The sequence below is a fragment of the Gymnoscopelus braueri genome (genome assembly GCF_963280865.1).
Source record: "Gymnoscopelus braueri genome assembly, chromosome: 4".
Classification (NCBI taxonomy): Eukaryota; Metazoa; Chordata; class Actinopteri; order Myctophiformes; family Myctophidae; genus Gymnoscopelus; species Gymnoscopelus braueri.
In genome coordinates this window covers 12,765,829-12,784,477 of record NC_137605.1, presented here as the reverse complement: position 1 = coordinate 12,784,477, position 18,649 = coordinate 12,765,829, and the positions used below count along the sequence as shown (strand labels likewise).

The 18,649-nt window shown below is 40.7% G+C and overlaps 1 protein-coding gene across 1 annotated transcript; it reads right to left on the bottom strand.

Moving 5' to 3' along the window:
- Nucleotides 1-4,008: 4,008 nt before the first annotated feature.
- Nucleotides 4,009-16,123, bottom strand: LOC308084191 (sodium-dependent neutral amino acid transporter B(0)AT1-like; the record flags this gene model as incomplete). The annotated part of the gene is made up of 12 exons (XM_080426725.1): nt 4,009-5,072; nt 5,210-5,372; nt 6,346-6,505; nt 7,701-7,905; nt 8,290-8,446; nt 8,990-9,118; nt 9,534-9,646; nt 10,300-10,410; nt 11,878-12,059; nt 12,779-12,916; nt 14,060-14,200; nt 15,925-16,123. 12 exons carry the CDS (start codon nt 16,121-16,123, stop codon nt 4,869-4,871), a joined length of 1,902 nt encoding a protein of 633 aa, XP_080282851.1. The 3' UTR covers nt 4,009-4,868.
- Nucleotides 16,124-18,649: the final 2,526 nt, after the last annotated feature.

Below are 18,649 nucleotides of genomic sequence, written 5' to 3'. Positions count from 1 at the left end.
CGTCATAGTGCTACTATTCATAGAATCATAGAATACTTTGCCTATTTCACCCATCATAGATGACAAGCACTAGCCTATTTCACCGGCACAATGCTGGGCAACGCACAGATATGCCCATATATGGGGATCCCCACTCTCCCAAGTTGGTGGGTTGTTTTTAATACTATTGCAGTCACCATTGTCAGTATGTGTTCTAGAATGTCTGTATTGTCTTTGGAGGCTAGTATGACATCAGTACTATGGCGGCTGTAGCCTACTGAGGTAATGCACGTAATGCAACTTTTATGTTGTAATAGAAGTCAATGCGGCTTGGGTCAGGTTGAAACGTACCCGCATTTGATATATATAGTCAGTGTACAGGTGGCTTGGGCTGAAACTTTGCCGAAGCAGAGATTCCAGACCTAACAGTCCAGACACAGCACTGACCTCATAGACTGGCCTCCAAGTACTTTGTGCCTTCACCTGCACAGTAACCTGGGCAACGGGCCGGGAGTTGAACGTGTATGTGTCACATGATGGTGCGGTAAGGACCCAATGCAATGGTCAGACCCCAAGACTGGATGTTTTAATGCAGGTGACACAGGTGAACACACAGGAACTATCAAACATAAACTAACACATACAACACCAGACATAAATTCAACAAGGATTGACTGGGGAACAAAACTAATATGAACACGCTGGGTGATTACAAAAAGAGAAACAGCTGTGGCAGACCGTAACATAGATATTCTGTAAGAATTCTAGAACGGGGAATATAATATATACAGTACACTGTAGCCTAAATGGAAAATGCAAGACCTAAATAAGACAGTCAATGAGGCAAAGTCTTAACTGTCCCCCTAGGACTGAGAGGAAAAAGGCTGAAGTATTCTTCCACTGGAAGAAAGTCAACGTTGAGACAGGGGGAACAGCTGAAGCACAGAGTTGGACGGAAAGCTCATGAGTTGTGAAGTAAGGATGCCTCCCATGTGTAAATGCTGGTATAGAAATGCGTGAGAATAGACTGCACTGTGTTTGTCTGTTTGCGCTGAGAGAGCACAGATGAAACCGAATAATGGACTCTTATAGCATCCACCTCGTCTGGCGTCTTTCCTTTTTGTAAATTATAATCCATTGTACTCTTAAATACAGCAAACGGCACAGTTTTGTTATAGACTACTGTTATTTTTATTTAGGGAGTTATGCTTAGTGACTTTTTTAGATAGGCACAATATAACTTTTTTCATTAATACAATTTTATTTGTTTTAGACTATTTCTCACAGAGCATTTGTACAAATTCAGAGATTTTTCTTTTCTTTTTTTGCAGATGGATATAATGAATATAATATAACTGTCACTGTGTTAAGCAATACATGGAACATTTTCTTGCATTTATTTAGTTCTTGGTCTCTGTGTTGCCCAGACCCATAGCAAAGAGCATTCAATTATTAAGAAATGTTTAAACTAGATGTTGTAAATGAGAAATGCGTCAAAGTTGAGCAACTGTGTGGCCTATTTCTTTCATTAATGTTGGCAGAAACAGTTTTTTATGGGCTGTAATACTGTATAGCCTAGAACGGATGTTTCCACATAACATTAGCGTTAGCTTTTTAGCCATGTTTAAAGATGGACCACATGGATGTCGCAGAAGACATTCACCCCGGAGGTGAGGGTTAGAGAGGGGCCTAGTGTCGGTCAGAGTACAGTGGAAACACAGATGAAAAGTGGGTAGATAAGAGCTGGGTAAATACGGTAAAGACGAGGCATATGGAAAAGTGGCAAAAGCCTCAAGTTTTGACAGTATGTGGTAGATATGCTACTTTTCCCGGTAGAGAGAGATTTCCCGGGTCCTAACAGCTGCAAGTTGCAACCCATGACCTGCGTTGCCAGTGCAACCACACTTTGTAATTTCTCAAAATCTTTTTACTTTATTTTATTTGCTAGTGTGCTGTGGCCTCGGCCAATCAAAAGCAATACCACCAGACTTCTGAAGAGTTCCCACGTTGCAACCATCAGCGATGAGCCCTGCCCAGTGCCAACACAGGCAGCCCCATAGGATTATTTTTGGGCATAAAAGACCTTGGCTGCGTTCCGCTGCAGTAACACTAGCGCTCTGTACTGTGTCATTTATGACACACTGACTTTTTCCTGCCAAGGACCCCCAAATTGATATATATTTGGCCGAGGACCCCCATCTGAAAATGTTTTGTGCCAGGGACTTCATCATTTAGATTAAAACAAAATCAAAATGATAAAAAAAAATCAAGATGTTTCAAAAATGTTCAAAAATACAGTAGCAGATGTACAAGCTCGTGCTGTGAGCTTGTACATCTGCTATTTCTAAATAGCCACGGTAACACGTTTTGCCTGGGACCTCCTGGGCAGGGTTGCATTGCTCATGGGACGGTCTGCACGCCGTGCAGGAACCTATTTGACCAGGAGCATGCGCAGGCACACGCATAGATTTAAAACGACTTTAAATTCACACCTCAACAAAGTTTACAAAGGCTCCCGACTCACACCAGGTGGATTAACATAGGAATGAGCCTAGATGCATATCAAATGTCCATTGTGTGACCTGTAGTGTAGGTGTTAAGCGACGTGCACATCACGTCATAAAAATAGAGTGCAACCACGTTCCAATTCAGCATTGCAACACTGCTCCTGGGGATCCCCGGACCCCACTTTGAGAACCACTGACTTATGTATACTCTGTCATGTTTGATATCTGCTGCCAAACAATGTCTCACCACCTGTAAAGGTCCATTTTTATATCTGCTGGTATTACAATATGCAGCTATTTAACCATACACATGAAACTGTGATTTTATATACCTGCTGCTGTTCATATCTGCTGGATATGTTTCTCTACCTGCACAACAAGTATTTCTGTGTAGCCTTTGTTATTTTTTTAACCATGCACTTCATGTATATTTGGACATTGAAGATTAGATGTTGACTTCAGAATCAGAATCATCTTTATTGTCACATGATCACCGTTTTACAGGTAAATAAGTGGGTGGAATATTTTTTGGTGCAAGCTCCATAGCATTTTTGTTCTGTTCAGGAAGAGAAAGGAAAAAGACAGTGGTGTAAAGTAACTAAGTACATTTACTCAATTACTGTACTTAAGTACAATTTTGAGGTATTTGTACTTGAGTATTTCCAATTTCCCATACTTTTACTTCTACTCCACTACATCTCAGAGGCAAATATTGTACTTTTATTCGACAGATTTCGACTACAATTATTTGACAACTTTAGTTACTGGTTACTTTGTAGATTTTGATTATTGTCACAAAACATACATTAACCTCTTCAACCCTATACACATTTCGTCCATTTGAAAATAGCCGATCTACAAGCACACAATGCGTCGCGATGCAACGCATTGTGAGCTAATAGATCAGCTATTTTCAAAATATTGTAATTAATTTTAAATGGGACTTTCTGCGGAATGAGTACTTTCTACTTTTGGTTCTTTGAGTATGTTTTGATACCTATACTTTTGTACTTTTCAAGTAAATTTAGAATTCCAGAGGGGGGCAGTGAGAGCAAGAAGAAAGAAAAACAGAGGAACATGTTGAGGAGAAGCAGAAATCTAAGATATCTACATATATACACATAGCATAATCTAGCTGGTACAGTTTGTACATGAGGTTAGACATAAGGTACATACAGACACAAGGTGGTAGCACTTCCTTGTTTAGTTTTTTACTCGTTTCTTACTTTATTCCAACTCTTTCTTGAAACTTCCTTGAAGAGTTAGCAGCTTTAAAAAAAACGAAGAAAAAGTATTTACAACCCCACTTATATGTTATACACCACAATTACATGCAAATAAAAAACAAACAACATTTTGACACATTCCTGATACAGTTAAAGCGGCACAATATAACCTTTTTCATGAATACATTTTAATTTAGTCCAGTCTGTATGGTAGAGTATGTTAATACAATATAACTTATACAATTGGGGTGGTTGTTTTGTCTCCCTGCTCTTCTATTGAGACATTTAGATCGTGTCAAAGGTCATGTCTCACCTAGACACCGGATCTGACACAAATTTTGACCTGAAGGTCAAGGTTCAATTTATCCCTGAGCAAAAAGATATATAGGCTCTATTAGGTCAATTGTAAAAATGTAGTAGAAGAGGAAAGTTTGATTGCTCTTTCTCTAAAATCACCACACTGTAAATAAGCAGGTATCTGTATATAAGCATGGTAACTGTCAACCAATGACAGGGATTTACAAGAAAATTTACAAGAAACTTACAAGAAATAAAAAAAGGAAAAGAACTAAATTGAAAACACAGTAAAAAGAAATAGGAAAAAAAAGAAATCATCAAAACCTGAGGCTGTAATAGAATAGACATGTTCCATGAGATGAAGACTTTCTGTCATAATCTGTTGTAGAGGATGGAATGAGTTCTTCCCTAAACAAATACCCTAATTACTACTTAAAATTATGGCCAATTATTTTTACCCCTTTGTTCTCCCAATTTGCCCTCACCACAAGTTCATGTCGGGAAGCGTCCATTTCGGATAGCAGCGGGCTTTTTGAAAAAGACATCAAGCCATAGGCTATTCTAGCACCATGCCATCTGTCGGTGTCGGTTCTCAGGTGCATTAAGCAACTTTTTTTCGCACCTTCCAACCGACTGATCTCCCGACTTCATTCGACTGCCAGTCTGTAGTAATCTAGTCTGTTTGGTGGAGAGAGGAGAGCAACCTTTACCCCCACGCCAACAGAGCACCCTAAAAAAATCATACCATTAATCTCAATTTTATGGAATCTCAAATTTATGTAAAATGACTTCATAATAATAATCATAATAATAACTCCAAAACTGTGCAAAAGTCGACCGAGACTTCTTTTGCAGTTCATCAGTCAAAGGACTTCTGGGGCTTGTCATTCATTTGCGTGTTATCGGAGATATTGTGGATCAAACTCTTATCATTCTTCTTTCCCCATAAACATTTAAAAATGGCAATAAGTGGTACAGCAAGACTGGGAATTCCGGCCAGTATAAAGATGACGATATAAATCCAGAAAGGATATGACTCTTGCTCCATTACTGGGAAAGTCTCCTGCAAAGACAAAGTTGGTGGTAGGCTGGTTATATGATGTATTGTGTGACAGTTTTAATTGTTTTATACATTATACATTTACAATTGTCATTTAATTAATGAATTAATGAATTAATTAATTAATAAGAAAACACTACCGATTCAGGATTCCAGGTCTTGTAGAAGAGTTTTTCAGTAACTTTGGTGATGAGATAGAAGACCAGTATGACTGCCATGATGAGTGGGCTGATCACTCTCCATGTGGCCTGCCAGAACAGGTTGGGCTTGTGGCCGATCATGAACTCGATGTCATTGTTGAACCTGGGAAAGCAATAAGCTCAACTGTCTCATAATCCAACACATTCTCACAGATGTGCATCAGTTATTGCCGCTCTGTCATTTTCACTCCCTAATGCGTCACTGTAGGACTACAAAAACTAAAAGGCACGAGCTTCAAATACTTCTCAAATCATGGATTTGGCCAGCTGCTTTGGTGGCTTACCTGGTAGCAGCACTTGGCTAATAATCGCAACCTCCTGCGATCTAAATCCCTCGAGGAACAACTTTTTTATTCTCTCTCTGTTAGGGTTAGGATTAAGATTAGGTTTAGGCATATTTTTGTGAGGTATAGGGTTAGGTTTAGGTATATGTTTGTGTGTGAGGTTAGGGTTAGGTTTAGGTATATTTTTGTGTTTGAGGTTAGGGTTAGGTTTAGGTATATTTTTGTGAGGTTAGGGTTAGGTTTAGGTATATTTTTGTGAGGTTAGGGTTAGGATTAGGATTAGGGTTAGGTTTAGGTATATTTTTGTGAGGTTAGGATTAGGATTAGGATTAGAATTAGGGTTAGGTTTAGTTATAGTCATAGTTAAGCATAGTTTTGTCAACATGCGACGTCACCATGGCGTCTCGTCATGTCAAAACTTGACGTTTCAGGGCTACTGACAGAGCGGCACAATGTGGCGCGTTTTGAGTAACCCTAACCCGTTGCATAATCACAGTATAGAAAATGTCTTCCCCCTTGGGGAGGCTGCTAACAAAACCACATGTGAATGATGGCTCTGGGATGCTGCAAGACATTGCTTCCAAATGAAAGTAAAAGGGCTTAAAATGTGTATATTTTGGCATGTGTTTTCATTGTTTCCATTATGTTTGCAATCTTAAACCAATAAGCCTAAGCCCTAAGTTATGCTTTGGAAAGGTTTAGACAAAAAATGTATCTCTTCAGCTATAATGGCACTATGGCAGGGTGACAGTGGTTAACAATGTAGATTTGTTGTCATTATCTCTTGGTTACCTGTCTATTCCGTATACGTAGACAACAGCGAGCACCTCACAGAGGGCAACGACCAACAGAGGGACGGATGGTCCGTAGACGTCGAAGACAGTCAGCCAGTAGCTCCCTGAACCTTGGACAAATATCAAACCCACCAGGCAGCAGAGCGCACAAGTCACACCTGGTAAGAGAAACAAGGCATACCAATAAAACTATCAATTTGGGGGGCAAAGTGATTAGGGCGCATACCATATAGGCTCTGATGCCTGACAGGGAGTCCCGAGTTCAATTCCCAGACCTTTGCAGCATGTCACTCCCTGATTATCTCTCTCTGTTTCCTGTCTCTCAACACAGTATCAATAACAGCTTATTCATACAAGCTGATGCTTTTATTTGCAGTGAAAATCAACCTTGTTGTTTTGCTTTATTTCCATGCAATATTCACATTCACATGTGGATGTACTCATTACACAAACAGCAGTTTCAATTATTGTGAAATTATCACACAAAATAAATCCTCCCGGTGTGTAAGGACCATTAACGTGAGGTCTGTGCTCATACTCTAAAACCCTGGTCATTTGAGATGCTGCTCCGTTCTCTTCAGGCTTGTCAATAAAGTCCAGTAATATCACAATAAAAGGCCCCTGCACACACAAATCTGATAAGATTTTCTTTTTTCTTAAAAAAAAAAAAATGTATCCCACGATTCTGTAACCCTTTTTCACCCGATGCCAATTTTAAGTGATTCTAAGTGATCCTGGGCGCTACACTCCCCCCACCAGCCTAGGGAGCCCAGGGGGGAGCCTCTTGTCACCTGACAGGGGTTAGTTTCCCGGGTAGGACGTAGCGTGTGGAAGGAACACGTTATTCCAACCAGATCCTTTCCTCCATCAGGCGCCCCGGCTGTCATGGGGGAGGCGGTATAGAGACCAGGATTACTACATGTTTTTGTGAGGGTATTAACTACCCTTGGAGACACGGGGAGAACATTGATGCGATTTTCTATTGGCATCAAAACAAAAATGCAGCAATCGAACTGGGCTCGATTGAAGAAATTATGCACCGTGTTCAGAAGGCAATATCGGAGTACGTTTGCAAGAGGTCATAGGCATGTTTGCTTTAAATGTTCGTCGGAATCTGTGTGCAAGGGTCACAAGCCTTGTGTTATACTTTGTTGTATGACGGTGTTGTGCGCCAAAGATGACACACAGACAGACTGTGATGTGTCCATGAATTATACTTAGTGAATTATACCCACAGCAAATTGCCGATCTATATGCTCACAACGTATCGCATCCACAACATGTTGTGAGCTTGTAGATCGGCTATTTACTACCGAGCATAAAATTGTTATAAGAACGGAACTTTGAACTCACCATTGCCAGCCTCTTTGGACCACGTCTTGGGGTAGATTTTGAGGTCCTGTATGGATACCAGAACTCCCTCTATTTGACCAAACTGGGACGACATGCCGAGACAGAAGAGCATGACGAAGAACAGGACGGACCACACAGGAGAGATGGGCATCTTGGTGATGGCCTCTGTGAACACGATGAAGGCTAAACCAGTACCTTCAACTCCCTAGAGGCCAACACACAACACAACACAAGACCAGAGAGAGGAGCATTGATACCATCACTTCAAAAAGTCAGAAATGAGAGAATATAAAGGTACAACTTGGGTCTGCTTTGTACCTGTGATGTACAGTACAAAACAAATGATGTTGCAACCATCACAGTCTTCTATTTGACCAGGGGCATAATTGTTGAACATATTACAGTTTTATAAACACTGTTATAGACACGACACTTGTTGTCTTGTCTGCAACCATACATTCATTAGCCTACTGTACATCACCTTTTTCCTCCCACCGTCTAGTTTTTTCAGAAAGGACACCTCTGGATTTGACAATAGTGGGAAAGCTGTCTTTCGCCTCAAGTACTACAAGCTAAGATAACATCTTACCTCACTAAGGAAGGTATTCAAGTCACAAGTCTTCAGATCCAGCCCTTGAAGGATCTCTGGGCTCGTCTGATTGAAATCCTGCAGAACCTGGTCGTAGTTGTTCTCAGTGACGTGGCCTTCAGGAAGGTCAAACGTGTTGAGCAACGCCAAGATGTTCCTGAGAGCAACAAGACACATCCACATACCTTACAGTACGTCACAATGCCAAGATTTTCCTGAGAGCAACAAGACACATCCAAACACCTTACAGTACGTCACAATGCCAAGATGTTCCTGAGAGCAAACCAAAGACACATCCAAACACCTTACGTCAGACTACTGTACCTTGTCATAAACCATTATTTAGGGGTTAAGTGTCTTGCTCAGGGACACCTCGACACATAGCGGGGGTCGAGAATTAAACCTGCTCCTCAGGCGGGCTCTCTACCCATTCAGCTATGGCTGCCCCGCATTGGTTGATGTGGTAAGGATGTAATGACATAGCCGTGAGCAATGCTTAATTTATGCTCTGTCGCGCAACACCATCGTATGATGAAGAATAGCCTAGATCAGGATTCAAACTGAGACACATTTTTAGAAATCGTATTTGAATCGCATTTCACACCAACTCCATTTTGGCAAAAATATGATTACATTTGTTGTTGTTTTTTCTGTTCAGACTTGATCAAACCAATCTGATACTGGATATGCCAAATCATACCCGCTGAGACAGCTGTCGTATCTGTCTGTGGCTCTGAAGCCGATGACGGTGTAGATGACGGTGGCAGCGAACACAGAGGTGAAGCCGTTGATTATGGAGATGATCACTGCATCCTGCTCACAGTTGTTACTGGAGAGAGAGAGGACAACAGGGTACCAGAGCAATGTATAAGATACGGTAAGTTTAGATAAGATCAGCTTTTTATTGACTCTAAAGGGTAAGCTGGATACTTTCAAGAGTCAATATACAGATACGGGCAACAACTGAAGTGAGCTAATAACACCCAATTAAAACCATAGCTACATTACTGGTACTTGAATTTGTATTATTATTTTTGCCATGTATTTTATTTTATCTGGTAACAAATACTATTTATTTGATTGCAATTTAGTTCATTCATTCTATTTTTTCTCCTCTTTCTAGAATTGAATAATTATTCTCTAATTCCCTTGTCCTAACATTGAATAATTATTCTCCAATTTTTTCCTTTCATTCAATCTTTGGAAAAGCAGTAAATTATAACATTATAAAAACAGAAGCTTACTGTACTGAGTTATAGCTGGAGAAGGAGATGAGCCCACCAAAAGCCAAAGAGAAGGAATAGAAGACCTGAGCACCTGCATCCAACCAGGTCGATGGATTCATCAGCTCTGCCAACTGAGACAATTATTTATTTATTTATGTTTAAACAAAAGTAATATATACAGTATATTCTGATACTGTAATAATTGCTATAGAGTCAGTGTTTATTCAGTATCAGGGGTCTTCCTGCCTCTCCAGCTCTTTTGTGAACATAAAATATATTTTTTTAGATATGGATACTTTTATCCAATCAGGAGAGAGAGAACTCATACAGGATAAACAAGTTAAATTGGAAGTGATGAAACCCAAACATGGAACTGGAGCAAAATTTAAGCTGATAAATGTGGAGTTCTCTCTCCTGATTGGATAAAATTGCTATCCCGATCTGAAAATGTAAATTTCCTGTTTACTAAAGAGCTGGAGAGATAAAGAGACCCCTGCAACTGAACAAACACTCAAACACGCAGTGATTATCTGATTATAGGCTGAAACTGTTTAACAACAACAAAAAAATTACTTTAAACAAATCTTAAATTAACGTGTGACTTGCGACATCTACAGTATGTTAGTCCAGCTATAGGCATTTAGTCAAGGGTGTGTGTTTGATTGATTTCTATATTTCAGTGTCCTGCACCTGTTACAGATGTAGCCATTATGATTAATGACTGGACTGCAATGCATCATGCGAAAAACTAAAGAGACAACAAAGCAATGCACATGTAGCTTACATCTGGTGTGAAGAGGAACTTCACTCCGTTCATAGATCCCTTCAGGGTCAGGCCTCTGATCAGAAAGATGGTCAGCACTACATAGGGAAGTGTTGCAGTTACATACACCGCCTCGGGAGAAGGACACATGGGGACACATTGATGCTTATGCACTGTATTAAAACCAAATGATTAAAGAGTTGCCGATCTAAGCGAGCTGAAATGCGAAACATTTTCTTCTTTATAACGACATGCCCACAATTGGGATGCTAAATGTTAATGTTAAAGGGATGTTAAAGTGGTTAAAGCCTGATTTGCTATTTATATTTATATCTGCAATTTTTTGTGACACCGCCGTATGACAAGTATAAATTAAGCATTATTCAAGTCATATTTATATATATATAGCACATTTAAGTGAGTTGACCCTTTCTAATTGAGGCAGATGACTAAATAGAAAACATACAGTAATAACAATAATACCACAAATCATCGATAAAATAAGACTAGAATGTAAAACACATAAATCACAGTAAAAATGTTCAAATCTAAAGCAAGTTAAAATAAATTATATGGTGAAGAGAGACTGAATTAAACATAAGAGGATGTTAAAATATAAATTAAGAGTGGACTTGACAAACAAACAATTATGGTACAACTTAATGGTCTTTAAATGTATTAATTTCAAATTGTCATCGATGGGACAGGATCTAATGTGTGATAGGAGACTATATTCCAGAGTCTAGGGGCAGCAGCAGAAGAACATAAAAAAGGGTGTGTTTGAGGAACTGAGGAGTTGTTCTGAGGATGACCTAAGTGACCGGGGGACAAAATGTGCAATTAGCATTCCTTTTTAAAGCATCATTCTGTAATCAAGAAATATCAAATAACTGGGTCAACCCCAAATACAGGGTGTTACAGTAGTCCAGCTGAGAGGTGACACAAACGTGGATAGTTAACTGTTTCTAGATCCTTACGACACAAGCTTTGATTTTTCTATGGTTCTAAGCTGATAAGTTGAATTGGGGCGCTTTACTTTAGCCTACGACGGTGTCACTTAGCGTAAATAGCCGATCTACTATTTTCGGGGTGCGGCAATACGGTAGGCTACGATGAAGTGTGCATGAGGCTTTAAAGGTTTCATGACGTTCAGTTTTACCACACATTAAAAGTCTTTGTCATGGTCCTTCAAACGTGTATAGAAAGTTTTAACAAAAAATTCCACTCCATTGATCCATGGCAGGTGTTTTTCTCTCACATTTCTAAAGCCTTTTCAACTGCAATGAAAAAAGAAATCTTTGCCTGCGGGTGTCGCTGGTGAGGGATTTTGCCTGTCAATCATCGCCTCTGCTCCGCCCCCCCCAAAGGAAAGGATAGGGGAGGGGAGGGGCGAGGAGGAGAGTGGGCGGGATTAATCGGCTGTGACCTCACTGCCGAAGGGCCAAGCTCAGATTACTTTTCAGCCTAATTATTCAGAAAACCCCAGACCACAGAAAATCCACTGAATGTTCAAAGTTCAGATTTTTTGGGTGTAATTGAGGTCATAAAACCCCCAAAAAAAATGAAAATGAATGTCATAGAACCTTTAAAGTAGCCTACCTTCCCAGTAGTCTCAATGCCACGGACAATAAAGACGTAGAGTATGGCCCATGCAGCAATATGACATAACACCATCCACCACTGCAGCCCTCCATCCTCCTCAATGCTGGGGCTTGTGTTCAGAGTCTGTCTGTACCAGAAGTAATCTGTAGGGGAGCTCTGCTGGCACTCCAGCACTACGCCTGACACAATATAATAATAACAGTTATAACAGTTATAATAACAATATAATAAGTTATGCTTCACACACACACCATCCAAACGTTTGACTCACACCAATTAAGTTCAAACTTACACATTATGAATATTAAAGCGCTACACAAATTACGTCAATGACGTATCTCAAAGTAACAACTAAATATGTAGGTAGCAGTAACATCTCCTTATAGTGGCAGACCGCTTTGACTTCATCAACAAATAAATGCATGCACTTTACATACATTGGATATTTGATTATAATGAATATAACAGATATGCTATAGTGGTAGTCCATTAGGATACTCACTATATAATTCAACATAATAGTACATGGCACATCATTTTGAAGTCAATGAGGATAATACTTCTGTGTTATCATTATCATGTCAAGTGATGAGTTAACGCTTGTATCTCTCAATTTTTTTAGGTGAAACCAGTGTTCATTGGCTTGGATGACTCTTACGTCATTATGAGTCTGCTTTAAATTACGAACAGTCTATGCTCTACTCCATTAATTCCATTAATAGTTGTGGCCTCTAGTATAGAGACGTAATGCCCTGACATAGAACGTCCAGCTGGTGCAACCCAGCCCAGGGCTAGGTCTCCAGGGCTACGTCTCCAGGGCTATATGGGTCTTTTGGGTTTAGGCATGCATGTGTTGTGGCTTTTCATTTCCACTCTGCAGGAACTCGGGGACCTCTACCTGTCAGGTTGGCGTTGGTTGGACACTGGCTCCACGGCAGAGGGCTTTGGAACGAGTTAAATAAGAACCACAGGACCCAGGCAATGATGGTGTTGTAGTAGAGGCTGATCGTGAGAGATACACACATGGACGCAATACCTGTCAATTGATATGAGAGAGCATTTACTATTTTAACCAAATTGTGGTTAGAGTGTCCGCCCTGAGACTGGGAGGTCGGGGTTGGATCCCCGGTCCGCGTCATACCAAAGACTCTAATATGGGACCCAGTGCCTCCCTGCCTGGCTCTCAGCATCAAGGGTCGGATTGTGATAAGTCCCTGCGGCATGCTAGCGTCATGTCAAGGGGATGTACTTGTACATCAAGGTGCCTCACGCTAAGGAAACAGGAGATAGGCTCCTGCCCTATGGGCCTCAGGGCTCGACAAGGCTTACTTATTATTATTATTATTATTATTTACAATTTAGGCATATAGCAGACTTAAAGGTGCAAAATTGGAATCAGCAAGGTAAGGAGCATGCGCTCTAGTCAGTAAACAACTAGGTAAATAACAGAGGAAACTTGGATAACAGTTTCCCCTGTTATTTACTAGGAAGGACTTTGAAGACCCAAAAACCTTTCTATCACTACGACCCAGGAGATAAGAATCACTTTTCCAACAGGGAGGCATTCTTCCATGTATTTAATTACAATTGTTACCATAGGAGTCTGTCGATCTGTGCTTCTGTCTGTCTGTCTGTCTGTCTGTCTGTCTGTCTGTCTGTCTGTCTGTCTGTCTGTCTGTCTGTCTGTCTGTCTGTCTGTCTGTCTGTCTGTCCACAGCTAATTTAGCAAACTCCTAGACCGATCACAGTCATACTTTTTGTGCACACTGTCAGCATACCAAGGAACTTAACCAGTTCAACCAGTGGTGTGTTCTACCGCGTTACGCTGTATACGCCATAAGTGCAGATTTTTGGGGGAAAAAAGGGTATACAGTCTACTAACCATTTAATCCATTGAAAACGCACTAGCGTATACCCACGACCACGCGCATTTTGTGCAGGGAATGATTATAGTATACCTCCGAAAAAAACTAGACCACACCACTGACTTAAACCCCATATACTGTACATACTATACAGTTGTCCAGGGTCCCCCATGTGTCTGTACTTGGTCCCCTCCCTTTTTACCCTCTACACCAAATCTCTTCACTGAAATAGCTGAGTGAGCTTATAGACCTCACGTTGCTCGGTCAACAAGGTAAATAATGTGAAAATCAGCAATAGTTGCAGCCCTACTTACCAATGCCTGTCAAGTAAGGATGAACTGTGGACCAGGAACCCAGGCTGCCTTTCCTTAGACGCTGACCGATGGCAAACTCCAAGTGGAGGAGTGGGATTCCTTCCAACACCAGCAGGATCAGGAAGGGAATTATGAAGGCACCTTAAAAAGAGGGAAGAAGAATAATAGTGGTCTTAAAAAAATAAATAGATGAATGAGTGAGAGAGTGAGTGAGTGAATGAATGAATTAAGTTTGATATCTGATGATATTCATTAGGCTATAATGGAGAGAGAAACATGGAAATGGGAGAAGCCTGATACTTTGTTGTACGAGGTTCAGGGTGTCATGCGCCAAAATAGCAGATATATATATTCTCACAACAACAGGTTCCGATGTGAAGCCATGGTGTAAATGTTAGGCCCACGGCACCGGCATATGACAGAGTATAAATTAAACATAAGGCATGATATCTGAAGACATCACAATCATGTGGTTGGCAGCGCATTATGTTGTTAAGTCATCAGGGTGCGCCATTTCACTTCATAGCCTATAACTGAATATATTCCACTAGTTTTTTTGGATCAACATCTATAAAGGAGCTATAGGCACTGTACACTATAGGCACTGTACATCAGTGGTTCTCAAAGTGAGGTCCGGGGACCTCCAGGGGTCCTTGAGGGGGTTCCAATGTGTCCCCAGTGAACATTTTAGAGAAATATTTTTATAATTTCAAGAACATTTAACAACACAAATCTTCTGTTATGCGTGTCGCACAAAATCCTTTCAGCCGTGTCAACGGCCAAATATATATGAATTTTGAGGTCCTTGACATGATTTTTTTTTGAGAACCACTAATGTATATCATACTTTAGTAAACATCAGAGCAATAGGCCTATATTATCCAAAGAGAAACCCTCAGATTTGGACTTTTATTGAGGAAATTCAAAAGCACTTAATCACAGGAGATATGCATAGGCTCGAGGGGTATACGGTGGTTAAAGTACAATTTATATTATGTTAAATCGCCCACATAAGCATTTCTCAAGGCTTTTCTATGAGCATATCAAACTTCTTATCCTGTTATTGCTGTACTGTGTTATTTTGATCATTGGGTCAACAACAACACCAACACATTCTGCCTAATTTGGGCAACAAAATAGTTTGAAAATAGTGGATCCACAAGCTCACAACAACACATTGCGACACATTGTGAGCTTGAAAATTAAGTGTTCACTTTTTTTTTGCCACCCCCTACTTAGTTTTTCTGAAATGTCACCTTCTGACAGTGGCATGTGTCACCTAGCCTGGCATGGCCAGACTCCGAGGGCAATTTTTTGCAATGGCAGATTTGTCTGGAACCAGGCTATGTGTCACCTGCCACCTTATCACCTGATCACATCTTCTCTTGACAATAGAATAGTCTTTGAAGCCATTAATGGGCCATTGGGGCCAATGGGCCATTAATCAAGGTGATCAACAAGAGAACAACTCATCAAAGTTATTATGTATCAAAGTCACATCATTTACCTCTGTATATGTAAGCCTGTATTCACAATTTTATTTGAGTAAAAGTACAAAATGTATTGGGATATAATAATATAAATAGATTTACAGTAAGCCAGAGTACACAAGAGGGAGTAAGTGGCTAACGTGTGTTTTGCAATAATAATCTAAATCCACAAAGTAACTATTAACTAAAACTGTATCTAAAACTTTTTAGTGGAATAAAAAGTAAAATATTTGCCTCTGAGATGTAGTTGGGTAGAAGGTTTGAGTATAAATACTATAAATACGACTCAAGTAAAGCAAATTGTACCTCAAAACGGTATTTCAGTACAGTACTTCAAAGGTAAATATACTTAGTTAACTTCCCCCCACGGTTTACCTCCTCCGTGACTCTGACACAGGTAGGGGAAGCGCCAGACGTTGGACAGCCCCACGCAGAAGCCCACGCAGGTCAGCATGTACTGGGTCTTGTTCTCCCATTTGGGTCTGGTGCCGGCCTCGTCCGTCTCCGCCTTCTCCAGCTCCTCGTAGGACAGTATCCTGGCCTCCAGGCCTGGGTTGGGGAGCTGCAGCTTCATGGTTCCTCTAATACAAATAACTAAGATGCTATTGTGACCCTGTGTATGTGCAGTCAGTGTGTGCAGTCAGTGTGTGCAGTCAGTGTCACAAAGGCCAAGGTCTCAGGGAACATCAGGTGAAGGTGTGTAGTCCAATGTGCGGTGGCATGTGTGTGTGTGTGTGTGTGTGTGTGTGTGTGTGTGTGTGTGTGTGTGTGTGTGTGTGTGTGTGTGTGTGTGTGTGTGTGTGTGTGTGTGTGTGTGTGTGTGTGTGTGTGTGTGTGTGTGTGTGTGTGTGTGTGTGTGTGTGTGTGTGTGTGTGTGTGTGTGTGTGTGTGTGTGTGTGTGTGTGTGAGGTGTGGCTTGGCTGCTAATACACACGATCGGTGTCTTATCTTATGGGGCAGCGGGACAGGGTTCATACATGTGCGCATGGGCAACACAATCTCATTAATGGATACTCATTGACCACACGATGAAAACATTCATAGAATAAGTCAGAGTCTCGCCATTATGTAACATATTTACTTCTTACCCTATGCATGTGTTACGTATTCAAATGTTCAAGTGTGGCGAGTGCATTTCTCATTTTGCGTGGATGATGAATCCATAAATGTTATATCAGTTGACATCTCTATCCAATACTTGTTTTGACCAACCTGGATATATTCTGTATAGCATTTCCATACTAATTTTTTTTTTCTGTAAGTATTTGTTGAGAACAAGAGATGTATTTAACTCCGTACATTTTCCAACTTGCGGACGACAGATACCTCCCGGAGATTACTCTTGTTGACCTCTGACCTCTCTGTTTAATGGTTGCCCTCAGCTATTGGAGTTCAAGAGCCTTCCAAATCAGCTGACCCCATGTCTCTAGCACGTTTTGTTGCTGACCTGTAAGGCTTCAAAGTGTCTAAGGGGGAAGGTTCAAAGGGCAACCTCCATGCTGCATGAACCACCCACAGCATTGACCCTGATGTTACTCTGTAGGTCAAGACCTTTTAAATTATGTCTTCACTGATGTCCTACGATAAAGTTTATCTGACATTCAGTATTAGAAAGAATCAACTCAAAACCAGAGCAAACTTGAATGCTTCTTCCCCTAAATAGAGAATACGCAGTGGTATGCCTGAGATACCTTCACATTTGTGGAAAATCTTTCAAAAACAACAGATGTACAAGCTACAGATCTAATCACAATGATTAGATAACAGTAGCCTACTTAACCAGCCGATGAAATTATAGTGCAATTAAACACTGTCAACTTGGCCTCCCTATTTTGGGCATGACATTATAGGTAGGCACCAATTTGCACACAACGCAGATCTGTTATCTGTTATTTTTTAAACTATTTTTGATAATTTTTGGAAATATGGCCCAAAACTGCAAGTTGACCAAAAGCCTAATATCTCCCCTTTAGGCTAGTGATCAAGATGTTGGCTTTCCACGCGAGAGACCGGGTTCAAATCCTGGCCGTTGCATACAGACATGCAGTACTACTTTACTTGCAGTACTTAACAGGCTCAAAGGAAAGACAGACAACAGTTAATGGTTTCAGTTCACCGTTTATTTCCAGGTATAGTAGCCTTGCCGCTTGCCACAAGGATGTGGCAAACATGTTATGACAGCTCTGTCTCCCTCTCTCTCTCTCTCTCTCTCTGAATGTGTGTTGTGAGAGAAACAAGCAGACAGGTCTATGAAAACATGCCTAAAAGAAGTGACTAGGTCTTGTAGGGTCGAGCTTGCAGATCGGCTATTCTCACAATCTCTGCCTCTTTCTTATATTTGGTCAACGTTTGAGCAGTTATTATAGTTGGTTGATTACTTTTGATGCAGTTATGGTCTATTTTCTTGTCTTTCAATTTATTTTTTTGGTATAGAAAAAAGTCTTAAAAGTCCTTAAATTGTCACTTCACTTTCATATGACAGTGGTTCCCCAAAAACAGGTTGAGAACCACTGCTCTATGGTGTGTATTGATTAATGTGATGCACAACAGGTGTGCAGCCCAGTCCCACCTACCAAAACGTGTTTACAATTAATATTAGTTCCTGTCTATGTGCCCTGGAAGCTGTGTTATTTTCTTTTTTCTTTTTGTTTAGTTTGATGTAGGCTAGTGTCTGTAGTGTTAACATAGGCCTAGCTGTGTGTATGATATGACTTCGAGCAATTTGGGTTTTGCCTTTAAAGTTTTGAGGACAATGACTGAAGAAGGGCTCAAGAAATGTGTCAGGCAGGCAGGCAGGCAAGCAGACAAACTAGACAGACAGGCAAGCAGACAGACAGACAGACAGACAGACAGACAGACAGACAGACAGACAGACAGCAATGTGTACAAACTGTACAGTTCATTGCACACTCACACCAACAACCACTAGAGGTCACCGTTACGCATGTAATAGGAGAAGAGCTTCTGCTGCTGCTGAGAGAGAGAGAGAGAGAGAGAGAGAGAGAGAGAGAGAGAGAGAGAGAGAGAGAGAGAGAGAGAGAGAGAGAGAGAGAGAGAGAGAGAGAGTCACTTTTACCATCGGATCCACAGAGCAGACGCA